Source organism: Stegostoma tigrinum, chromosome 2 (assembly GCF_030684315.1).
Source record: "Stegostoma tigrinum isolate sSteTig4 chromosome 2, sSteTig4.hap1, whole genome shotgun sequence".
NCBI lineage: Eukaryota > Metazoa > Chordata > Chondrichthyes > Orectolobiformes > Stegostomatidae > Stegostoma > Stegostoma tigrinum.
Window position 1 is genome coordinate 113,586,057 of NC_081355.1, and position 21,342 is coordinate 113,607,398.

A 21,342-nucleotide genomic window follows, 5' to 3' on the forward strand; every position below is an offset into this window, starting at 1 on the left:
TAAAGTTATAGAAAAATAACCAACAGAATTTTTAACTACATGTTACTACATTTATTTTTATTTATTCATGGGATGAGAGCATTGCTGTTGAGACAAACATTTATTGCCGGGTTTAATTGCACTTGAGATGTTGAATTATCTTCTTTCATGCAACAGGGGTAATTTTCAAGGGCAATCAATGGTGTGGGCTATCCAAACTGAGTAAGAATGGAGCACTTCCTTCTCTGAAGAATGTTAGTGTAAAAACTTTGGTAAATTTATGGTCATCATTACTGACATTAGCTTTTAATTCCTGATTTCTTGAATTAATTGAATTTAAATTCTCCATGACTGTGGGTGGATTGTGAGATAGCCAGAGACTTTTTCTCCAGGGCAGGATTGACTGCCACGAAGGGTCATAGTTTTAAGGTGTTAGGAGGAAGGTATAGAGGAGACATCAGAGGGAGCTTCTTCACCCAGAGAGTTGTGAGCGCATGGAATACTTTGCCAGTGGAAGCCGTGGAAGCAGAGTCATTAGTGACATTTAAGCGACTGCTGGACATGCACATGGACAGCAGTGAATTGAGGGGAATGTAAGTTAGGTTATTTTAATTTTGGATTAGGATTATTCCATGGCACAACATCGTTGGCCGAAGGGCCTGTACTGTGCCGTACTTTTCTATGTTCTATGTAGCGGGGGACCCAGCTGCTGGTGAGATGAGAATATCTCTGATGTTGAAATTGGACCAGACTCCCAATGTCGTCCTGCTGTCTCCTAACTGTCCCCAGGGAAGGAATGAAAGAGAACAGGTAAAACCTTTAGATCCATCAGATAGATAATTGTAAAATAATTGGGGTTCTTAAGAAGTCTCTGATGAGGTGCCTTTACATGGTATTCTAAATTCATGACAATAGGACCTCTTAGGCCTGTCAGTAACTCACCACAGTAAGTGCACAGTGGGATGGGTTTCTTCAAAACTATCCACCTTAAACTGCTTTGATGAATGAACATGAAGAACCCCCGTTATGGCCATTGAGAGGCTACAGTTTGAAGTACTACTTCTTCAGAGAGAGCTTTCACTATTTTGACAAGTGATTTGCCAATTTCTAAGAGGGTAACTTACCTGTCTAACAATTCATGCAAATTCAGTGACATGCCTCTGCTACCAGTGTTAAAGGTGGCATGGTCACAGTTTATTCATCGCTACCTTCCATCTCTGCTGAGGATCACAGGCAGAGGTCATGCCATCAATTTGTACTGTTAGTGGCCGCACGATCAATGCCCACAGCAGCAGCTTTTCTGTCAATCGCAAACCCTTCCACGTGGAAACTGAGATGCAGCTGGAAGGACGGAAGCTCACTCCAACACAGTCTCCACATGCGGAGGACCGTGTTTGAGGACGAGTAGCTCAGGATCTCATGGCAGGCTATTGATCATATCTGGAGACTTCTGGAATACAGATGACTTCCCAGTGGAAGAAGTGGCTTTGTCACACATTGCCAGTGACCGACAATGTCAGTGGGAAGTGAATGCCCTCGTAGCACCCCATTGCTGCAGAGTCCTCAAAACCCTGGTCTGTGCTTTGAGCCCTCTTATCCCAATGGAAGGGACAGAGAGCAGAGAGAAGTTAGTAGTCATGATAGTTTATGCAGAGAGGATGGAAGGACACCATTTGAGGACGGTGACTGTCCCACACCTGGACATGCAAGGGCAGTTGGCTGAGGGTGACTGTGAGTATTGGGTACTCAAATGACTATTTGTTGATACTCCAGTAACATAACTAGTAAGTTAGTAAGCATATGTCCCACACAACCATTAAATCAGAGCATCAAACCTGATACTATCAAGGATCCAGAATAGCATGACAGAAGCAGCACCAGGCATACCTAAAACAAGGTGGCAACCTGATGAGGCTACAAAACAGGACTACTTGAATGATAAACAGCAGAAGCAGCAAGTGTTAGACATAACTAAGCAATCCCACAACCAATTAGATCTTTTAAAATCATTTGTGGGATGTGGGCGTCCCTGGCTGACCAGCATTTTTTGCCCATCCCTAGTTGACCCTGAGAAGGTGGTGGTGAGCTGCCTTCCTGAACCGCTGCAGTCCACCTCCAGTGGGTTGACCAACAATGCCATTTGGGAGGGAATTCCAGGATTTTGACCCAGTGACAGTGAAGGAACGGCGATGTATTTCCCAAGTCAGGATGGTGAGTGGCTTGGAGAGGAACTTCAAGTGATGGTGTTCCCTTGCGTCTGCTGACTTAATCCTTTTGGATGGAAGTGGTCGTGGATATGGAACATGCTGCAGAACTGGCTGTACCCTGTAGCCAACTTCTTCCAACCCAGCTAAACAATGGCATCTACCCAATAACATGGAAGATTGACACAGTTATGACATGCCCACAGAGAATCAAGACACATCTAACCCTACCATCACCACCCTATCGACCTATTCTCAATAATTAGTAAAGTGATGGAAGGGGTTGCCAACAATCCAATCAAGTGACACTTACAAAGAATAAATGCTTGTGACACTCAGTTTGTAATCCACCAGAACCACTCTGCTCATGACATCATTTCAGCCTAGGACCAAAAATGGGCAAAAGAAATTAACTCCAGATGTAAGGTGAGAGTGGATTGCCCTGCAACTAAGGCAGTGTTTGACCAAGTGTGCAAAGCCTCGCAAAACCAATGTCATTTGGAATCAGGGTAAAAATTCAAATGTGAATTGACACAAGGAAGATGTTTGTGGTTGTTAGAGGTCAAGTTCCAGGACATCTAAACAGGAGGTCCTCAGGACAGCCCCTTGGCCTAACCATCTTCAGCTGCTCCATCCATCATAAGGTTTGATTTGGGGATGTTCATTGATGATTTCACAATGATTACCACCATTTCCACATGCAGCAAAACCTGGACAATATCCGGGTTTGGATTGAAAAGGAACAACATTTTCATTACGCAAGTGGCAGGCAGTATCCATCACCAACAAGAGAGAATCTAACCAACGTCGCTTGACATACAATGGCATTACTATTGTTGAATCCCCCACTATCAACTTCGTGGAAGATATCATTGACCAGAAACTGAACTAGATCAGCCATCGAAGTACTGCAGCTGAACAAGCAGTACAGAGGGTAGGACTACTACAGCAAATAACTCATCTCCTGTATCGTCATTTTCTGACAAGCACGGGTCAAGAGTGTGCTAGAATGCTGTTCACTTGCCCAGATGAATGCAGCTCCAACGACATTGAAGAAGCTCAACTTCATCCAGGACAAAGCACCCTGCTCGATTGGTGCACCATCCATTTCTTTCATTACTGACACATGGTGGCTAGAATGCAAAGATGAGTCACAGTTGCATGGGAACATCACAACCTGCAGGTTGCCCTCCAAGCTATTCACCATCCTGACTTGGAAATGTACTATTGTCGGTGCACCTACACCCCAAGGACTACAGTGGTTCAAGAAGGTGGTATACTTCCACCTTCACTAAGGCAATTAGAGATGAGCAATAAATGTTGGTCTAGCCAGTGGAACCCTAATTCCACAAACAAATATAAAATGTCTAGGTTAAATGAAAATATTTTGAATCTATTAAAATGTTTTGAATTCACAATCCATGATAAGCTGATTGCTAATTTAATGTAAATTGCAATCCATGTGGAGTAGTATAGTACAGAAATAATAAATGGTCTGGATTCCATTCAGAATCACATCTCATAGGGAATGTAATATGACTTTTTAAATGTTGTATGGTATTTTGACAAGTGTTGTAGTTTATTCTTTTATTTTAAATTCAGTATGATTTCAGGAAAAAAAACTATTCTATGCCTAAACAAACATTGTGACACAAAGTAGACATATATATCTTGAAATATTCTTCCACATTTTCAATATCTACTTTATGCTGTTATATTATTTTCTAAAGTACTAACGAGGCAAAACTGCAGTTTGCCTCACTAATAGGTAAGTGAAAATATCTATTTATTTCACATTAATGAGCAGAATTCGTATAACCCATCCTCACCAGTGGGAGATTTAAAACGCATCCATGTTCTGACAATGAAGGTAATCCTCCTCATTTATCCTCCACAGTGAAACGTATTTTGACATTTCATAGCTTTTCATATTATACTAAAACCTATATCTATATTTGCAAATTTTTCAAATTTACAATAATTGGCAAATTGCAGTTGCTAAATAAGTATACATAGCTCATATGTTTAATAAATGCACATAACAAAACTAAATGCATCATACTAACTTGGAATAGTCACATTTCTTAAAGGAAAAAGTCAGATTTTGATTGACATTTAATCTAATTAAAATCAAGTACAGTCTGATGATGCAGTGGATAGATCAATATCAAAAAACCCCACTTTTTTAAACTTCTTTCTTGGGAATGGGTCAACATTTGTTGCCCACCTTTAATTGCCCTTGAACTGAGTGGCTTGTTAGGCCATTTCAAGGGCAGATGACAGTCAACCGCATTACTGTGTGTTTGCAGTCACATGTAGGCTAAACTGGGTAAGGATGGCAGATTTCCTTCCATAAAGGGCATCAGTGAATTAGATGGGATTTTATAATAATCAATGACAGTTGTCATGGTCACCATTACTAACCACCTTTATAATACCGGGTTTTTAAAAATTGCATGTAACCTCCACCAGGTGTATTGGTCAGATTTGAACCCCAGAGATGTGGATGTTCATTCATTGCATGTATTCAAGACAGACACCAATTGATACTTAGTACAAAGTGCACTTAGGAATAACAGTGTTGTAGTGGTAATGTCATTGTCTAGCCATTCAGTGGCCCAGGCAAATGCTGCAGACATGGTTCAAATTTGACTGTTGTTGAGGTTAGAATTTAAAAATCTGGAATTGAAGCCCTGTGTCAGTAATGGTCACCATGAAACTATTGTCATATGACCATTGTCAATAAAATAAATCTGTTTTCTAATGTCTTTTAGGGAAGTAAATATACCATCCTTCACATCTGAAGCATACCATCCTTCCTGGTCTGGCTTGCATGTGATTCCAGATTCATGGCAATGAGGTGAACTCTTAACTGCTGTCTGGGATAGCTCAGCAAGCCAATAGTTCAAGGGCAGTTAGGAATGGGCAACAAATGTTCCCCTCATCACAACGGCCATTTCCACAAAGAATTTGTAAAAATCAATGGATACCGGGATATTCCAAGAAAGTGGAGTTACATTTGAATAACAGACATGATCATATTGACTGGTAGAGCTACTCCTATTTTGTATGTTCCTGTGAATCTTCAATTTATACAGTGAATAATCTATTAGCATTCAATACCTTACAAAGAGAATCTGTTCATCAGTGAGAATACAACATTTTAATGAATTTACGCTACAATTGGAAACTGCTAAGCATTTCTCCAAGAGCAGAATGTCTAACTTGTAGTTGAAGCTAATGGTTGGTTATGTGTAAATTGTGATGCAAAAGGGACTGTAACAAATGACTTCAACTTTCTTTACAGGGATTAGAAATCAATATCTTACACTGAATTCTGTCTGATTTATAGCCTGGAAGTCATTAAATTTTGATGATTTAATAAATAAATTGGTTTGTAAGAAAATTAAAAGGAAACAACAAAAGTACCATTTAATCTTTTATTTGACAAGGTTCTTAATCTTAAAGCATTCTCTCTTCATTATTAATTGAGGTGATCAAACATGTATTAATTACTGTCTACTCAGTTCTGTTAAACTTTTCCCTGGAAACACTAATGTGTAATACTTAGCTGAAGAGTAACAGTGCTTAAAATGCATTTAAGATTAAATTTAGCGATAAAAATGTTATTCTTCATTAAATTAAAACAGGTAAAATGGGTATACCTTTTTGAGTATCTACAAATTGTTTGAGCATTTGTTGATAGTCTAAATTATATATAAGAAGAAAAAAATTCTGCTCATCAGAGTGAAGTAATTTATTTTGTTGAACAGTTAAATGGATTTGAACAGTGTGAAGTACAATTGTTTTAGAGACAAATCTATATTATTTAAAAAATGAAAAGTTTTTCTTAAATTTCCACCAGCAACATAATGTATTGTTTAATTCTATGAGGACAAGAGCACCTGAGCAGTTGAACATTAAACATAGCATCCACAGTATTTAATTGAACACACAATATGAGAACTAGGAGCAGGAGTAGGCAGTTTGGCTCCTCAAGCCTGTCCCTTGCTGAGCCATCCCAGCCAGCAGTTAAGAGTTCACCACATTGCCATGAATCGGGAATCACATGCAAGTCAGGGCATTCTATAAGATCATGATTGATCTGCTCATGGCCTCATTTCTCTTTCATGGCATTCATCATAGACCACAACTCCTTGCTATTTTAAAACCTCTGTGCCTGAGATGAACTGTCTTATGAGAAGAGGCTAAACAGGTTGGGACTCTCCTCATTAGATTTTAGAAGAATGAGAGATGATCTCATTGAGACATAGAGGATTTTTAAAGGGTTTGTCAGGATAAATGCTGAGAGTTTGGAAAAGTCTTAGGACCAGTGGGAATTGTCTCAGAAGTAGGACGGCAGTTTAAGACTGATGTAAGGAGGTATTTCTTCTCTCAAAGAGATATGTGTCTGTGGGAAACAAGAGTACATGGATAAAGCAAGACAAGTGGACACGAGGAGTATGGGATCAGCCATGATCCTATTGAATACCAAAGCAGGCCTAAAGGTCTGAACAGCCTGCCTCTATTTCTTATGGTCATATACTCAGAAAAGAAAACCCTTCACACCTTATGACCCCTAGTTTGAGATTACCTCACCAGTGAAAATGTCTTCTCAACACCTACTCTGTCACGCCCCCTCAAAATCATGTATGTTTCAATAAAATCACCTCTCATTATAAACTCAAATGAATAAAGGCCTGACCTGTTGCGATGTTCTTACTAAATCAACCTCTCGGAATCAGCCAAGTGAATCTCTTTTGACCTGCCTCCAGTGCAGGTGTATACTTTCTGAAAGACTTCTTAATACCCAAAACGTTGACTGCTCCTTTCCCCCAGATGCTGCCTGGCCTGCTGTATTCTTCCAGCATCCTATCTTTCTACCTTGGATTCCAGCATCTGCAGTCTTTTTGTCTCTATACTTCCTTAAATTTGGGGATTAAAACAGTACACAGTACTCCTGGGGCACCCTCATTAACTCCTCGTACATGTGTAACAAGACTTTCTATTCTTACATTCCAAACTCCTGGTAATAAAGGTCAAACTTCTATTTAGCATTTCTAAATGTTTGCTGCACCTCAATGCTAATTTGTGCTTCATGTGTTCAAACACTCAGATCTCTCTGTGCTAAAGTCTCATTTTGGAGCCTCTCTTCATTTAAAAGACAGTTTGCCTTTTGATTCTTTCTACAAAAGTGCAAGATCTCACATTTTTGCATATTAAACTCCATCTTACAAGATTTTTGCTCATTTGTGAAATCTGCCTGTACCCTGTTGCAGATTCCTTATGTATTTTCCACAACAGGCATTCCCATTTTTTTTCTGTCATCAGCAAATTTGGATACATTACACTTTGTTCCCTCCTCCAAATCATTAGTGTAGATATTAAATAATTTTCACATTAGGATTGATCCTTGTGGCTCTGTACTAGTTATTTTTTCCAACCTGACTCTCTTCTTTATGTTAACCAATCTTTAATCTATGCTAATACAACTACTATCCTAAGCTCTCAGTTTGGGCAAGAATCTTTTTACGTAATACCTCGCATAATGTCTTCCGAAAATGATGTACGTCACGCAGATCTGTAGATCAACTCCATTTTCCCATCTTTGACCCCTACCTATGGGTTGGTTTTGGGATTTGCACAAACAATGGTGATGAACTTTCTACCTCTTTAAGGAAGTTGCATGATTCAAATATTCAAATGCAGTCATACATTGAAAAATGTGGTTGCATTTTTGAACATTTTAACATGTTTAAATTCATTCGTCAAATTGCTAATGTTACAGGTTGGCCAAGTTGAACAAAGCAATTGACTACCATAAAAGTCTGCAAAATAAACTAGAAATGTTCAAATGCTGAAAATGCACAATAAAGATAGGAAATACTATAAACACACAAATACACTAATCAGTACAGAATGGAGAGAAGGGATACCTCAGAAAGGCATGCTGTGATGTTTGGAGATGCAGGACCACAGTTACGCCACATTAAGGCAGTTGAACATTCGTAAGATATTTTTAGATTCTGTATTATTTGTTAAGAAACAGCGGTTGAGCTCTGAAACTGAGTTTATTGGACAGTAAGAATGTAGCTGTGACAATTGATAATGTCTCACTCGATGCCAAAGATGAAAAAAGGCAGTTGGCATGAAGCATATTGATCTGATGAAAGTTGTGAAGGCAGCATCTTGTTTTCTAGTTAAAGTATCAGAGATTTCTACCCTGGGCCTTACTCTGCCTCTTTTGGTCTGTTTTACATCTGAAGAAGACAGCTACCTGGTACAAACCAACTCCTGTCTCTGAGCATTTGTTGATTAAATCCTATTTCTAAGAGTTGGTAGTTTATGCTATGTCAATCAGCTGTTCGACTCCTTCTAGTCAAGGATCATGAGAAAACTATCCACAATGTCAGAATATCCATCACCCCCCTGCCCACCCCAGCTTGAGGTCAGCCTTACATTTTGTAAGATTGGACCCTTCTGTTTTAACTAAATAACTTGGGGCACCAGGCATCAGTAAGCTGCATAGCTTCTATCTATAATTTGCCTTTTTCCCTTCATTGTTAGAGGCTATTTATATTTGGACATGCAGAGAGAAGTTCAAAGCCATCTCAGCTAAACTTATTCAAAGTTTTAAACTTGACACAAAGGAAATTGAGGGTCCTATTTTCTTATAACAACCAAAATGTAATATTTCTCTTCACATATTTTTAGTAGCTTAGTATGTACTTCCAGCATTTTCTGCTTTTATTTCTGTGGTTGTAAATTGAACTGCTACAAGATGGGAGGATAGAACTTTGATTATTAACCTATTCTGAATCCAACTCAGAACGATAAAATTATATTCTTCTTGTCTGTTGTGCAAAGTGAAAACTTGGGTAATCTCTGATGGATAAGAGCCTATAGCACATTACAAACACAATTAATACGAATCAATGCTAATTTTGACAACGACACACCTGCCTTGAAGTCAAGGCTTGCTAAACCTAACCTAAGACGTCGTCACACTGATCCTGTGTTCTAATCACCTGTCATTGTTTGTGAGACTGCAAACATGGGCAAAAATAGTCATGGCTGAAATCAGACAAGTGTATAAAAAATAACTGTAAAGATATTAAAACGAACATTTTAGTTTGTATTCATAAATTTCCTAGAAAATCAAGAATTGACCTCCAAGAAGCTGTTCAGTCCTCTTTGGCTTGCAGGGACCTGAAAGATAACTGGAAAATCCAGTTTGTCTTGCTCGACTTGATCAAAGCAGGCAAATAATAGAACCTGATAATAAAGTGTGAAGCTGGATGAACACAGCAGGCCAAGCAGCATCTCAGGAGCACAAAAGCTTTTGTGCTCCTGAGATGCTTCTTGGCCTGCTGTGTTCATCCAGCTTCACACTTTATTATCTTGGATTCTCCAGCATCTGCAGTTCCCATTATCCCAAATAATAGGCTCTTTTGGCTATGCAGACTCCCTAATCTCTCCCCACACAAAAAAAGACATATTGATGGGATGGGTGAAGGGACTGGCATGCTAGCTGACTGGACTATTGTCAGCACTTGCATTGCATGATTCAGACTCCAGCAAGGAACCAAACATAGGATCAGTACCACTTATGCACCTCATAAATGCATTGCTCCAAAATAACATTTTGAGAGCACAGATTAATGAAATCAAATCTAAACCGCCAACATTTTGATGACCATTTTCAAGATTGTTGGATACACCAATGTCCTTGTTGTGCAGTGAGTAGGAGGGATTCTCGTTTGTTCTGACAGGCCTCATTCAGCTTTGAAAATGTGACATTTGGCAAATCAGAACTCAGATCTATGGATAAGAACAAACTTCTGTTGATGAATTAGCTTAAGCTCTGCTTTAGCATATTATTAGAAGGCCCATAAAGCTTCCCCTATGTATAATTTACTCCTGAAATCAGTAGAGTTCACAATATTGAATGTTAGAGGGCAATGTATTAAACACAGTGTAGGGTTAAAATCCTCTGCATTAAAGGTAACCATTTTAAGTGGAAGTTTTCTGAGTGCAGAGTACAAAGTCATAATGTCCTATTTTCAAAGCAAATATTTTCTTTTTAACAATTAACTTCATCTACCACTTTAGTGCTTATATTAACATGATGGTAACTGTTTAATTGAATAATGTTTGATTCATTGTCAGTCTTATAGTGAGTTTGGATCAGCAGTTAAAAACATATGTAATCATGTAGTTGACTCTTTCATTTTGTTATTTCATTTACAGACTTGCAGCAATGAAGGAAAATGTATGTGTGACCGAGACTGGGATGGTGCTGGCTGCCATATCTATGCACCAAAGGAAGTAGCAGAAGGACAAGGTTTGTGTAAACTACGTTCAACTGTACATTTTACAATGTCTTTGCACAGGTAACAGTCCCATTTCCAGGAGCAGAGAGAGGGCATTCAATCTCTTAGACTTGGTGTGCCATTCTTTGAGATCTTGGGTAATCTGTCCCACTTCTCTTTTGGATGGAAACACATAGGGGCCTGAATGACATGGACTACAGCATGATTTGTGGCAGGATCGCATAAGAGGCCCGGCAAGGCCTCACTCAGTTTTGAGAACAAATTGCTGCATCTCATATGTACACTCTGAGCAGCGAGGTAAGTTTGTCACTAGGCGATGGTGAATTGTCAACTAAGGGAGATTATTGCTTGCTAAATGCTTTATTAATACCACAATTCTCCTCGTTAATGTTCAGCTTCCTATCTTACCAACCACACTGAACAGAGACTGAGACATCCTGATATGGAGATCAGTGTGACCATCCTGCATCAAATAGTATCATAGGGCATGGGCACCAGGTACACACACCCTTTGTTCATGACATTGATATTGGTGCATTTCATCCAATTGTCAACCCCTCGCTATCCTCATGATATCTCTTCAGTCCACTTGCAGGACACTTTGAAGCACAAACTTAAGCTGCAGGGTACACGGGAAGCTGGAATTGTTCTTCAAGTGTACTTTGTGTACAGGAGCCAAACCCAGCTCACAGATAAGACTAGGCTGCATCTCAGGGCTACTTTCTTACACTCTTAGTACCTTGCTTGTTCGAGCTTTTGGACTTCAGCCAGAACTGAAGGCTATCAGTAGAGTTTTATTGATGTGCTCTTTTGCACAGAAACACAGACAGGCTGCTGTCAAAGGGATCTGCCAGGGTTTGGAGGGTAGTTGGAGGGACATCTTGTTGTATAAGCACATAGAGACATCAATGCAACAGCTACAGCATGTGGCAGCTCCCTCTGTAACAAACACACTACATATTTATTCAACTGATGACCATGTCAGAAAGTGGATGAGGCTAATCCTCAGTCTAGTCAAGGAGGGGCCACTATCAATCAGGTGGTCCTGCTAACATCAGTCACAGCGCCAGTCTACACACAGTCCAGGGACTTGCCATGCTCAATTGTCCATTTAGGCCACTCATGGTCAGGGTCTGTCTGTCTTCAGTCTGGGGAGTGGGCAGTGATCAGTCCTGAAAGACCATCAGAAGCAGTCAGTGGAACTGTGTATTATCGTTTGGGAAAGCACAGTGGTCAGATATCTGGGTATGAATTTAGTCCTGGAGTGTCTGTCCATTGATCTTTGATGTCTAGAATGGGGAGGATGGCTGCCAAAAAAAGTGGTGGAAGATTGTATGCTCAGAGGTAGGAACAAAGGCAGTAACAGTCAGAAACTCTCAACATGTATGGGGGCAGGCAGAGCAGAATCAGAGGGCATAGTAGGCTACAGCAGTAGGAGTTATTAGCTGTGACTGTCACCTTAGGGGGAAGTGTAAGGGAACAGGATGGGCATATTTAAGGCATAATGTCAGGGTTCAGGTGGCAGGGAGGATGATTGGAGGCATAGTTCATTGTAGTGCTCAGCGGCTAGGGCAGTGCCTCGGCTGGGCAGTGACAATGCCACTTTGTTGGAAGGAAGTGCTGTATTCACGACTTCTGGACACTAGGGGATTGAGTAGACAAACATATGAAACATGAATTTGCAAACTATAGTTGTATTCATTTACAATCATTTAATTGTCTATTTGCAATACATGCAGAGTTAGGTTTCAAATGCTGACCAAAGGCAAACTGCACCATGCTATTAGTGCTTGCAAATTGAACAGTGTCATTAGCAAAAATGACTTAAAAGGAGATGATTGCAGGAGAAAAGGGTCCCACCAGTTGTGAAACTACCAACGGGTTCTGTGGAGTGAGGGGAACAAGGCTTCATAATATCTCATGTAAGCATTACAATGGACTGTGCTGAATTCATTGATAAATTGAATGTTTTACGAGGGTGTGGAATGGGACTAAGACCAGAGTACAATAGGCATTTCCTTTTTAATGTAACGTGTTAGCTACTCAACCAGCTTTGTAACTCAACATGCTATGATCAGGACCTGGTGGAACAGACGATGGGGTTTCCTAAAGATGGCATTCTACTGCTTGGAATGGTTTGGGAGGTCATCCGGTATAGCCCGGACAGATGTGCTGCATCATCTTGGTGTGCTGTGCTCTGCACAGATGGAGCAGGCAGTGAGGTGATGTGACAGGTGCGTGCGGAACTAGGAAAGGCACGCAAGGAGGATGGTGAGGATGTTGCAGAGGAGGAAGCTCTCCTTGTCCATGACAGAGCTCAGCTGCATTGTGCACTACAAACCAGACAGAACCTGATTGACATCCAGTTCCAATAGATGCCACCTAGTTGCAGCAGATCATCATGGAATGTAAAATAGTCATTATTCGCAATGCCAACATTTGGGGGTGAAATGCAGCATCTATTCATTTTGTTTGTATTTGCTGGCTAGACATAAAAGCTCATGTTTGAAATTGTGCATTTGCTTGCTCATGTGTGATATTCCGTATTTAAATTGTGACATGATGTGGGTGCCCATTGGGGACTGGCAGCAGTTCACAAATCGTGAGTTGTTCCTTTGTGTTATCAGATTTTGGAGCTGTGCTAGCTTTTTGAGATTAGTAGAATGACGGTATGGGCAATGTGGCAAGAAATTGTTTTAAAATGTTGGCTTTTGTCATTGTTATTCTGCGGTTAAAAACCAGATTCATTTCGAAACAAAAAGTTGTGGATTGTATCTCTCGGCATTTACACACTTACAATTCCAATGTCCAGGCCATTTATCTGAATCCTCACTTTGTTCTTTAAAATGAATAGTTTGACTGAAGCTGTCAAACAAAGAGAGACCAGCATGACTCTGTGCCTGTTAAAAGTGAAGTTGCCATAATCCCAGAGGAACTTAGGGATGCTGTCTCATTAGAGAAGGTCAGAAGTCAAATGACACCAGGTTACGGAGTGCTGCTCCTTCATCAGATGGAGGGAAGAGAAGCAAAGAGACACAGAATTTATAGGCAGAGAAATCAAAAGATGGTACTGGTGGTGTGAGTGGAATGTCGAAAGGCTGAATAACATGTCTCTGCAGGTGACCAAAAGTGTCAGATAGTGTGAGTAAAACATCAACAGCTGAATACCGAGTGAACGGATGACCTATAATCCAATTAATTGAAGCATAGAGATACTTACAAAAAATTAAATGTAAGGTAGTACTGGAGACAAACCAAATGGCTGGAATAACATGATAGGTGTGAGTCTCAGGCCAAGGGTCTTTTGTGTGCCATCTTTTGATCTCTCTGCCTATAAATTTTGTGCCGGTGTGCTTCTCTTCACTTCGACTGATGAAGGAGCAGCATTTTGAAAGCTTGTGATTTCAAATAAGCCTGTTGAACTATAAACTGATGTTGAGTGACTTCTGATCCTGTCCACCCCATTCCAACACCAGCACCTTCACAACATCTCATTAGAGAGAGAGAGACAACTTGTGGTAATGCCTCAAGAAATTTGAAGTTGAAAAGGCAGAACATTCAAGGTTACTTCAGCCAGTACAGAAATTGAATCTGTGTGTCTGTTCAAATGACAAACTAGCTGCCCAGCTAACTGAGCTAACCAACTAACCTCAAAGAATGTAAGATAGATGGAGGAGACTGAGTTTAACAGGGCCATGTTTGGAACCATGCACCATAAGAATGATGAGATCATTATTAGCCAAAACTAAAGGTGTTTTCAAACTCAGAGCAGGGATGAAGTTTGCTTTGGAAAGAAATATTTGAACAGAGTGGAAAATGAGGGGGAGGTTTTTCTTCTAATTCATCATTAAATTCTAAGTACAGCTGATAAAAATCAATCATATTGTTAGTTTTTAAATTGTTAAATTTGGCAACTAAGCTGTAAAGTCCAAAAAGTAATAGAAAGGACTATTCACAAAAGCATTGAGATGAATTTGGCAAAGAAAGGCCAGATATAGTGGCTGTTGGAAAAGCAAAACAAAAACAGTTAAATTTTATTTGTTTAACAGATTATATAAAATGATGACAGTGAAAGAACAGTGGCCTTAGCTGGTCTAGACAGATAAGAAATGGTTTTATTAACATAACAACTTTGCTAATTGGAACAGCAGACATGATCAAAATGTAATTACATTTTGCCCAGAGGAGGGTGACTCATTAAAAAAAGAGTTGTCTCACAATGACAACAGTTTATAATCCAGAAAGGCAAAGAAAATTTAATAAAGCAACATCTCCTGCATTTTGATTGAGGATAAGCTGCACATTGTATCCACTTCTTATTTGTATTGGAACTTACATAATTTACACATGCTACATCCTAACTAATATTATGAAATGTAATTACTTTACTCATGTTCATTGTGTGGATTTACAACTGGCTCATTTTGTCAGTGTCTTTGGAAATGCAGCACATTGGACCATAATTTACTAATAACAAATATTGAGGCAGATGATGTTCACCATTGCAAATGTCAAATCCAGCAACAACTTCAGGTAAGGACAAATGTGCACTTAGGATATCCAAACGTCGTTGTCCATGTTAATGACATCTCACTGACTGGATACATTAATGAAATGCATTGATTATTGTATAGTCGCTGCATTTACACAGTAAGTATGAACTAAACTTAGTACAGAAAGTTAAGTCGTGTCCATTACGATTTAAGCAATCTTTTATGACATGGTGAATTTTAATTGCTGTCAGGCAACTTCAAAATAATTATTAAATGTGTGGGTCTCTTTCTTTCACCGTTCCTACTTTGGATTTTAAAATGCAATTATTTTAAATTAATAGTTTCAAATTTAAATGCAGTTGGATGTATTTGCTGACTGTAATCATGCCAAGTGGATGACTGACAGTGACTAAACTCCTGTACTGTGTGTGAACTCTCCTCTTGACTGACAATACCAAGACTTTCTGACTGTTAGCAGCTCTCCTTGACTAGATGGAGGATTACCCATCACACCCTTTTAGACATTGCTATTTCCTTGCAACATCAAAGCAGTGTGATTATCATACAAGCAACTACCACTTGCTGGAAGTGTGAGATCGATATAGCACTGTACCATCTAGTAAGATTTTCACTCCTTGGACTGATCACTCCTGATAAGTATGACAAGCTGCTCTTGCTCTGTGTGCATGCTAAACAGCAAGTCAGTTTGGCAGTGTTGTGAGCTTTTGGGCTCTGGCTGAAGCATCGGTGCGTAAACGTCATGGCACGTCAATGCAAGGCAAGATAGTGATGCTGTGAGTGTCCAGGTAGCCACTAAGTAATTGAATACTGAGAGAGCAAACCAGCAGCCCTTTGACGCAGCTTGGCTCAGACTGTGAACTGACTGCCTGCCCTTGTGTGCAGTGTCCTTGCGTGCAGAGTGACCTTGCGTGCAGAGTGACCTTGCGTGCAGAGTGACCTTGCGTGCAGAGTGACCTTGCAGCAGCATTTCAATGCTAGTGTCTGGTTTGGAAGCGTCCGCTAAGTGGATTGAAGAGGTACCATGAGGGTTCTGAGATGCTGCCAAGTGACCATAGAGTGTGCTGTGAGATGTTACCAGGTGTCCCAAGATGACATCTTAGAGTTCAAGTGACAAGCTGGAGTTGTAGTCTACCTGGGCTGACTTTTCTGTTGGGAATTGTCAACATCTAGTTTCCTCACACTGAATGGTAGGATAGGAAGCTGCATGTTAGCGGGGATTTGGTGCTTGGTGTGAATGAGGCTTTTAACAAGCAATAGTACCATTTGATGAGCATCTCACCACTGCCTCATAAGAACCTTGTCTCTCTGTCTGGAAATTAGTTGGAAAATGTAGCAAGTTACTCCCACCTTCAAGGTAGGCCTTTCTGGACTTGTAATGCTACTCTCCCAGGTTACTCACCATAACCTAAGTCGTTCAGGCCCAAATTAGATTCTATCCATTATTTTCAACTTTGCAGTTGCAGAGCTGCGTGGCAGAGCTGTGTAAGTGTAATAATATTAAGTTAACAAAGTGTGGTGGAGTATGCTATTTGGAGTGGACTCGGCACTTTTTTGTTTTGTCTTATTGAAGATAATTCTGCCCACATCTACAATCGCAAGCTGATCCTCATAGTACACAACTTCTGTCAAACAGTTTTAGTTGCAAAAGATTTCACAACTTTTGTTTTTAGAGTTCTGTTTTTTTTCTCATGATTTTTTACATTTTTAAGAATTTGATGTTATTATGATGAAACAAATTTTTGAAACTTTTAGTCCTTATAATCTGAATTGCTATGGTCTTCAAGGACCTGAAACTTTCGAATCCTTTGTGCTTGTTTAAATTGGCCTTTGTATTTTCATATTAATTTACCAGAAAACTCATATTTGAAAGAAATTGGACTATGTAGGACTTCTGTGTGGGATTAACAGAGCCCATGTGTGTTGTCTAAGATCTCTACCAAAGTGTGAGACATGAATGAAAATCGCTCATGCGAATCTGAGATTTGAAAAAATTTTGAATTGAACGATCAGAATCTGAATATCAATACTTTGTGTGATCCTTAGTTATTTTCAAAGTATTACTAATGTAGTCATTTTGTATAATTAAATGGTGAAAATTAGGAATTGCATGGCATATTTGGTTATATTTTGTACCATTGAAGATTAGTGAAGAAATACAGTATATAAATAGCATTTATTTATCCAGTAAACTTCCAACACATGGAAGCTTCCTGTAAGTCCTTGCAAAGTTCCTCTGATCAGGAACTATAATTGTATCAAAAGATCAGCAGAGACTTTAATTATGTATCCTCAAATATCCTAGTTGAAAGTATTTGTCTATAAAGTATTTAGGATGGAGTGACAATGTGAAAAATTTTGACATGAAATGGAAAAATATGGATAATAAACAGGTTACATTCAAACAAGTTAGTCACTTATTTCTCAGATTAATTTCACAACAACAGAAGGTTTCCTGTGTTCTGACAAAGGGTCACTGGACCCAGAATGTTAACTCTGATTTTTCTCTTCACAGATGCTGCCAGACCTGCTGAGTATTTCCAGCAACTTCTGTTTTTGTTCCTGATTTACAGCATCCGCAGTTCTTTCAGTTTTTATCTCAGATTAATTGGGTGTGTTTCTTTTCTATTACCATAGGATCAATTCGAACCAATATTATTATAGGTACCATCGCAGGGACTATCTTGATGGCAATTCTAGTGTTGGCTGTTGCAGCATTGTTTTACAAGTAAGTATCAAAACATGACCAATACCAGTTCCTGCCTGATCTTCTTGAGCTCATTTCCAAAATACTTTAAAACAATGCTGTATATAAAACAACCACAAACTAATGCGTTTGAATTTATCCTTTCAAGTTTTTTTAATTGTGTTGCACTAACTAACAATATTAATTTTATTACCTTCAGTGCTGCAAATAAACAGTTTTACATTTTTAAAATTTCCGATGCAGCTTTCTGAGTTTGTGCTATTGGGATGGAGGTTCACCCACCAGCCATACCAAAGGGGCCGGACTTTGCAGCCAGTGGCGAAGTAACAACACACAGCATTGACATAGGCAAAATGATCTGGCTGCCTCTGCCACAGACATCTCCTTTCCCAATGGTAGGTCAAGGAGTCCTCCAGGAGCACAGCAGCACTGATTTCAACAAGTAGGATAAAGGAATCAGTCACAGGCCAAACACAGACAAAACAAAACACTAAAATCAGAGGGGAGGTGAAAGCAATTGCCCTTGGCATCAAAGCCACACTTGATCAAGTGTGGCATCAGGCAGTGCAGACAAAATTGAAGTAATAAGGAATTGTGAAAGACTGTCCACTGGTTGGAGTCATACGTGGTACACAGGAAGAGGATTCTGGTTGCTGGAGACCAGGTAATTACCTCCCAAGTAATATCCTACAGCAAAACATTTCCAGCTACTTCATCAATAACCTTCCTTCCATGAAGTCAGAAGTGAAGATGTTTACTGAAGTTACACAATGTTCATTTCACTCATAACTCCTTAATAAAACAATCCGTGTATATATGCAGCAGGACCATGACAACAAACTGGCTGGTAAGTAGCACGTAACTTTCACAACATATAAACGTGTGTCTTCAACAAGAGAGAATCTAATCATCTCATGTCAACATTCATCAGCATTACTGTTGCTGAAATCTCCTCAATCAATAACCCGGAGAATGCCCAGCCATTGACCAGAAATTGAACCAGCAAGTGAAATGAGTTTAATTTGGGAATATTTGGGTTGGCTTGCACAAGTTGGACCAAAGGGTTTGTTTCCACGCTGTATAACTCTATGACTGTGTCTCTATATTAATGCTCTGGCTGCAAGACTGGGTATTCTGAAGCAAGCAACTCACCTGCTATGTCCTCAAAGCCTCCCAACATTTACAAACCAGGATTTTGATGGAATATCATCCACATGACTAGGTGAGTATGACTTCAACCACATTCAAAAGCTTTGACACTATCTAAAACAAAGCAATCTGCTCGATCTGCATACTACCTACCAACTTACACATGCACTCCTTCACCACCGACATACTGTGGCAAAAATACGTACCGCACGCAAGGTACACTGCAGCAAAGCTCTTTGACAGCACCAACCAAATTCTACTCACCAAATGTATAATCCAGAAGAACATGGCTACCAGATGCATGGGAATACATCTGCGAGCTCTAGTTAAGCCACGCTCCACAGCCTTTGAAATGTATCGCTGTTTCTTCACTGTCGCTCCCTAATAGTTCTCTGGCTGTACCTACACCAAATGGATGGTAGTGGTTCAAGAAGACAGTTAACCACCTTCTGAAGGGCAATAAGGGATGGAAAATAAATGCTAGCCCAGCCAGCAATGTTCACATCCCATGAATGACTGACAATTCTATCCCTCAGTGAGAGGAAGTCCCAGCCCTTGAAGTTTTTGACCAATCTGATTGGACCAAAAGGAAAGTTGATGGGGCAAGTAAAACAAAGAATCAGTGTTTTGGCTGTGGCAGATGCGCTGTTGTCTGAATACAAAGAGTAGAAAAAGCAAAGGATCTAAAGGAGAAAAAAATAAAATTGGAGGGCCGCTACATTTATGCCCAAACATCGTTGAACTTGATGTTGAATCCAGAATGCTGTAAAGTGCCTAATCAAAAGGTTGTTGCTGAAGCATACATTGGGCTTCACTGGAGCACTACAGCAGGACAAGGACAGAGATGTCAACGTGAGATTGAAGTAAATAATAAAAATGACAAGTCTTCACCTTACCAGTTTATTGATAGGATCACATTGCTTCTGCTCCATGTATCAGCAAACATGCATCAGAGATGCTGACTTTTGAATTGATAACCAGACCAAGATGATCATTCATTCCCAAAATTCCTTAAAGACAAATTCAGATTCATCCTTCTGAAGGAAATCCATTGCTTTCAGTTTTTAAGTAGAGACATGAAATTACTAGTTGCAATCTGTTGCAAAATGTTGGCAGTCATTTAGCATAACATAAGAGAATGCAAGATTGATTAATCAAAAATAGACGTTGAAATCAAATGATTCATTATGACAATTTATCACCATATAATTGTTAGCAATTGAGTTTATAAGCTAATTTTTTGTCATGAACATGCATTGAGTTACTTTTTTCGTTTGTTTGCTCCCTCTGCTTCGTGTTTGATAGAAACTACCGAGAAAGAAGGTATGTTTGTTTAATTTTAGGGTTATAATGTGTGCTTTAAGATGTTGCTTTTTAAAATTGACGGCAACCTTTCATTATAGCAGTTAGTTTATGATTAATCATCAGGCTTACCTTCCCAATGCATCTTTGCTCTACCCCATTGTACTGGTGCCTAGTTCTCCTCCTTTTCTTCATCCTCCACCTTTTGTTTCCCTGCCACAGTCTGGTTCCAACTGGGCGAGCAGAGAACTTGGTGTGCAGGCTTCTCACGGATGGCACTCAGTGTCACTCTGTGGTTAGCTGTGAGAATAGTTCTTTTGTCTACTGCCACAGACGTGTCAGTAACTCCCACCATAATCAGTGCCTATTTCTGTGAGTGCTTCACCAATCAGAATGGGCAAGGGTTGACAAAAGTAGCCGAAATTACAACTCAAATCTGAATGATAGTTAAGATTGGAATGTAAGCTTACAACCCACTCGGTTGGGAATCTGATATTCCTCTAGAACTATTGGACTACCCAGCACCAGGTAGATCATGAGGGAACAAACCCATTGACCACTTCACTTTTAAGCTTGTCAGGCTTAATTCATTTACAACTTTATCTTTACAGCTTTCATTTTCCTCATAGCCTGCTTTTGAATATGTTGCTTGTGATACCATGCAGCATAACATTAACCAAATTTGAATTTTGATCACAATTCTTTTGATAGAATGTTATGAGGTATGGTGGTTCTAGATGTACTTGTTCCGGGTTTGATGGCTCTTCTTTCCTACCTTCTCACTGTTTGTAGGCAAATGCCACAAGGAGACTATGTCAAAAAGCCTGGGGAAGCTGACTCTTTCTATAGTGACATACCTCCTGGAGTCAGCTCAAACTATTCAGCATCTAGTTCTAAGAAAAGGTCTGCATTTCTTTTTCAACCTATTCTTTTACAAGCAACAAGCAGATTGAGTTAATTACATAGCAAATAGAGTAAAGCAACCATTATATGAAGCTTGAGCTTTAAACCATTCTAACCCAATTTCCCCCTGTGTGTGTGGGGCGCTAATGCAAAAGATGGTCTTGTGTCCAATTCTAAACTATATCCACTTTAATGCAGGCACCAGAAAACCTGCATTTGGCTTGAAGGAAGGTGAAAAGAAACTTGAAATAGTC

The 21,342-nt window shown here is 39.6% G+C and overlaps 1 protein-coding gene across 7 annotated transcripts in view; it reads left to right on the top strand.

The window, feature by feature from the left end:
• The window catches only part of adam22 (ADAM metallopeptidase domain 22), a 339,135-nt gene that overhangs the window by 277,306 nt on the left and 40,487 nt on the right, over positions 1 to 21,342 (top strand). For 4 of the 7 annotated variants that reach the window (XM_048555033.2, XM_048555043.2, XM_048555053.2 and 1 more), the window contains exons 24-27: positions 10,434 to 10,527; positions 17,665 to 17,755; positions 20,189 to 20,206; positions 20,978 to 21,088. In XM_048555033.2, coding sequence (XP_048410990.1) covers positions 10,434 to 10,527; positions 17,665 to 17,755; positions 20,189 to 20,206; positions 20,978 to 21,088 — 314 coding nt within the window. The remainder of the gene's footprint in view (positions 1 to 10,433; positions 10,528 to 17,664; positions 17,756 to 20,188; positions 20,207 to 20,977; positions 21,089 to 21,342) is intronic. The other 3 variants (XM_048555063.2, XM_048555083.2, XM_048555090.2) reach the window with 1 other exon arrangement.